General features: G+C 39.5%; 1 protein-coding gene across 1 annotated transcript; it reads left to right on the forward strand.

Moving 5' to 3' along the window:
• The first annotated feature begins 3436 nt into the window (after window positions 1-3436).
• Window positions 3437-4171, forward strand: LOC147510369 (uncharacterized). The gene has a single exon (XM_086598114.1). The coding sequence runs from the start codon at window positions 3437-3439 to the stop codon at window positions 4169-4171; it is 735 nt and encodes a 244-aa protein (XP_086454240.1).
• Window positions 4172-4608: the final 437 nt, after the last annotated feature.

Consider the following 4608-nt stretch of genomic DNA (forward strand, 5'->3'; position numbering starts at 1 on the left):
TACAATCTGTAGCGAGAACGACACCAAAAGTGGTGCAAGAAGAAGAAGTTAAAGTACCAATCACGAAGGAAATGGTGCAAGAAATGATGCAGAAGCAGTTAGGAGATCAGTTATTGGAAAAGGTCCCAGCATCGATACGAAAGCTGGCAGACAATGTGGCAGATCAACAGATAGAAAGGGCTGTTTTACCTCCAAAGTTCAAGAATCCAAAATTTAGTCAGTATGAGGGGGCCACTGATCCCATGGACCATCTTTTTAGTTATCGACATCAATTCTCGATATATCAGGGTATCGAGTATTGGGATTTTGTACTATATCGATCGTTTTCATCAAGCTTGAAAGGAAAAACACTAAAATGGTTTTGCACGATTCCAGAAGGATCCATTTCATGCTTTCGTGAAATTGAAGAAAGGTTCCTCACTAATTACGGTCACCAAAGGGTGAAGCCAAAGCAGGTGTTGGCCTTATTTCAATTAAAGCAAGCAAAGAAGGAGTCATTGAAAGATTTCTTGGCAAGGTTCAAGGCCAAAACCCAGTCGGTAGAAAGGTTGGATGAATAAGAAATGACAGCTGTCATAGCTTTTCAAGCAGGTGTAATACCATGATCTTTTATGCACAAGCATTTGTTAAGAAAAGAGGCTAAAACTCTGCAGGAATTGTATGATAAAGCTGATAGAGATATCAGCATCGAGGAAGGATTAAAGACGGCAATCGCTCAAGCATTGTTGTAAGTCACTAATGCAGGAAGAAGAGATAAAGATAGTACTGATCGATATGAAAGTCGAGATTCTTCGAGGTCAGATCATAAAAGACCTCAGGAGCAGTACGCAAATAGAGATAATCAGTCGCAGCAAAGAAGAAAGTTTGAGAAAACACTGAATGAGGAATTAGATCCTAGTAATTTCATAGCTCTCAATTCTACGCCAGAAGATATATTGAGGAGGATAGCGAAAGAAGAATTCGTGATCTGGACGAAATATACTCTCACAGAGATAAAAAGTAGACCTTACTGTCAATTTCATAAGGTGGAGAACCAGGAAACTAATAGGTGTCTGCAGCTGGTAAAAGAGATTGACAGGCTCATGAAGGATGGAAAACTGAGAGAATTTCGGGCTGATGCTAGACCTAAAGAAACGTCGACTATACGGGAGAAGCCACTGGGGGTAATAAACATGATTAACAAAGGAGAAACTCCCCAGAAAAAAAAATCCTTCGAGATAAGATAAGAAAGATATTGACTGTGAAAGAGGTGTTGTAGGTCAATGTCGAGCCAAGTTCGGTGAATCAGCAGCTAGTGTCGGCTAGCATTCCTTCCTGGGGCAATTATGTTTGTACCAGAGGATATATCCAAGGTAATGTTACCACATGACAATACTTTGTTAATCACTTTGCATATTGCGGGCTATAATGTACAGAAGATATTAGTAGACTGCGGTAGTTCAGTTAATATTTTATTTTGGAGAGCATTCAAAGGAATTGGTCTCGATGAGTCTCATTTAAAGCCACTGAAGTTCAGTTTATATGGTATTAATGGAACTTGTACCAAGTCCGCTGGAGATATAAAATTGCCAGTTCGAGCTGGGCCTCAAACAGTGATGACGACATTCGTGGTCATCAAGCACCATTCTGATCACAATGCCATATTGGGAAGGAAGTGGATACACAAAATGCGGGCTGTGCCTAGCACATTCTATAAAGTCATCCGATTCCCAACTGTATATGGATTTCATGAAATTAGGGGCGATCAGTCCGAATTAGAAAAATGTAATTTTGTCACAGTAAAGGGAATGATGAAAGGGAAAAGCCAAGACACTGGGGGCGTCTTGGAAAATTCTAACTAGCAGTTACAGCAAGCTTTGCCTGTCGACACCAATGTGCAGATACATGAGTAGGTAAAGTTCACTCAAGAGCTCAAGCAAAATGAAGAATCCCTATGGGAAAGAAAGACCATAGAAATGGTGGAGAAAGTTAATATTAGTACAAAGAGAAAGTGAGTGTCATACGTTCATTGGTACAGAGATGGAGGAAAACATAAGAAATGAGTTGATGGTATTTTTGAAAGAGAATCAGGATGTTTTTGCATGGTCGATGTCAGACCTCACAGGTATCAATCCATATGTGTGTTCACACAAGCAGAATATGGAAGAAAATGCAATTCATGTGCACCAAAACTATCGGAAGGTGAGACCGATGTATGAAGAAGTGGTGTAAGTCGAGATACAGAAGATGTTAAAAAATGGCATATATAATCAGAGAGGTAGAACATTCTCAATGGGTAGCAAACATCATGGTAGTACCGAAGAAAGATGGCAGAGTTTGAATTTGAGTCGACTTTATCGATGTAAATAAAAAATGTCTAAAGGATCATTATCCCATGCCTAGGAATAATGACTTGGTTGATCGAACTGCTGGTTTTGAGTTGATCAGTTTTTGTGATGGGTATTCGAGTTATTTTCAGATTCTAATGGCTATTGTGGACCAGCTAAAAACGGCGTTCGTCGTAAATGGAGGGATATACTATTTTATCAGAATGTCATCTGGGTTGAAGAATGCAGGAGCCACTTATCAAAAACTAGTAGAGAAGATGTTTAAAAAACTCATCAAACGAGTTGTTGAGTTCTATATAGATGATATGGTCATCAAGTCCATGAAAGTTGTAGATCATGTAAAGGACCTCGACACCGTATTCAAAATTTTGCGAGAGTTTAATATGAAGCTTAATCCTGAAAAATGTACTTTCGGGGTCAGTTCGGGCAAGTTTTTGGGGTACATCATTACGAAGCGGGGTATCGATGCTAATCCTGATCAAATATGAGCACTTCAGCAAATGCCATCTCCTACAACCAAAAAGCAGATACAAAGATTGACGAGAAGAATAGCTGTGCTCAATAGATTCATCTCCAGAACTTCGGATCGATGTAAGCCGCTTTTTAAATTGCTTAAAAAGAATGTTAAATTCTGTTGGAATGAGGAATGTGAAGAAGCATTTTCTGAATTAGAGAAATATCTGCAAGAAATGCCAGCACTTACAAAACCAGATGAGGGAGAAAGTTTGCTCCTTTATTTGGCTGGATCAGATTTTGCTATAAGTTCTGTCCTTGTGAAAGTAGAAAATGGGTTGGAAAGACCGGTGTATTTTCATAGAAAAACGATGTTTGAGGTGGAGACTCAGTACTCCATTTTGGAGAAATATGCGTTGGCACTTTTATTTTCATCCCAGAGACTAAAGCCATATTTTCAAGCACATTATATGATAGTGATGATGAATCTACCGTTAAAGCAAACTCTAGCAAAAACTGCTAAGTCAGGTAGGATGTCTAAGTGGTCGGTATTAATAAACGAGTTCGGAGTAGAGTATCAAAACCGAGTTTCAGAGAAAAGTCAGGTGTTGGCCAACTTTCTGGCAGATTTTCCATCTTAGGATGCTAGTTGGGGAATGGAAGAAGAGGAATTCTCAATGCTGCAAGAGCCTGAAGATGTTATCGATACAGACAATCCATGGACGGGAACTAATGGTTGGAGGTTATTTATCAATGGATCATCTGGAGGTAAGGGGTGTGGCATCGGAGTGGTGTTAGTTACTCCTAAAAATCAAAGACTCAAAATGGCAATAACATTGGGGTTCCATGCAACTAATAATGAGACTGAGTATGAAGCCTTAATAGCTGGTCTCGAAATGGCTAGATCTCTCAATATAAAAGAGTTGTCAATCTTCAGTGACTCGATGCTCGTGGTCAGCCAGATCAATGGAGGATATTTGGCAAAATGTGAAAACATGGTGGATTACTTGAACTTCATAAAATCCAAACTGAGGAATTTCAATAGGATAAAACTTCAGCATCTCAACAGAAATGAGAACAGGCATGCTAATGCCCTGGAATATGTTACAGCGATGCTTGAAAACATAGAGGATCGCACTCTACACATCAGAGTTCAACAGAGGCCAAGCATCGACATCGATGACTCAGAAATTATGGAGATTGACACATTGGGGGCGTCATGGATGGAAGCATATATCTCATACTTATCTAAGGGCAAAGTAATAGAGGACAAAAATGAGGCTAGAAGGATTAAGTCTATCGCTCAAAGGTATGTATTGATTGATAATGAGTTATATCAAAAGAATCCTAGAGGTCTACATTTGAAATGCATATCGCCTGAGGAAGCGTAGCTAATCATTGCCGAGCTTCACAAAGGTGAATGTGGAAACCATTCAACAGGTAGATCGTTAGCTAATAAAATCACGAGACAGGGATATTTTTGGCCTCAAATACGAGGAGACTGTCTTCGATATGCGAAAAAATATGTACAGTGCCAAATTCATGGGAAAGCTATACATGTTCCAGCTAAAGAGTTACATTGTGTCTCAAAACCATGACATTTTGCTCTATGGGGTATGGATATTGTAGGTCCACTAACACCAGGGAGAGGCAAAAGAAGGTTCATGTTGGCTGTCACAGACTATTTCACAAAGTGGGTAGAAGCCATCGCTTTGCAGCACATCAAAGAGCATGATGTCATAAACTTCCTTTTTGAATGGGTCATATGTTGATATGGGTTGTCGTATGCCATTATATCAGATAATGGCATGCAGTTCGAGGGAGGAAA

The sequence above is a fragment of the Coptis chinensis genome, chromosome 3 (genome assembly GCF_015680905.1).
Source record: "Coptis chinensis isolate HL-2020 chromosome 3, ASM1568090v1, whole genome shotgun sequence".
NCBI lineage: Eukaryota > Viridiplantae > Streptophyta > Magnoliopsida > Ranunculales > Ranunculaceae > Coptis > Coptis chinensis.

Coding starts and splice junctions, on each gene's coding strand:
- LOC147510369 (XM_086598114.1), top strand. CDS start 3,437: ATGGAAGAAGAGGAATTCTCAATGCTGCAAGAGCCTGAAGATGTTATC.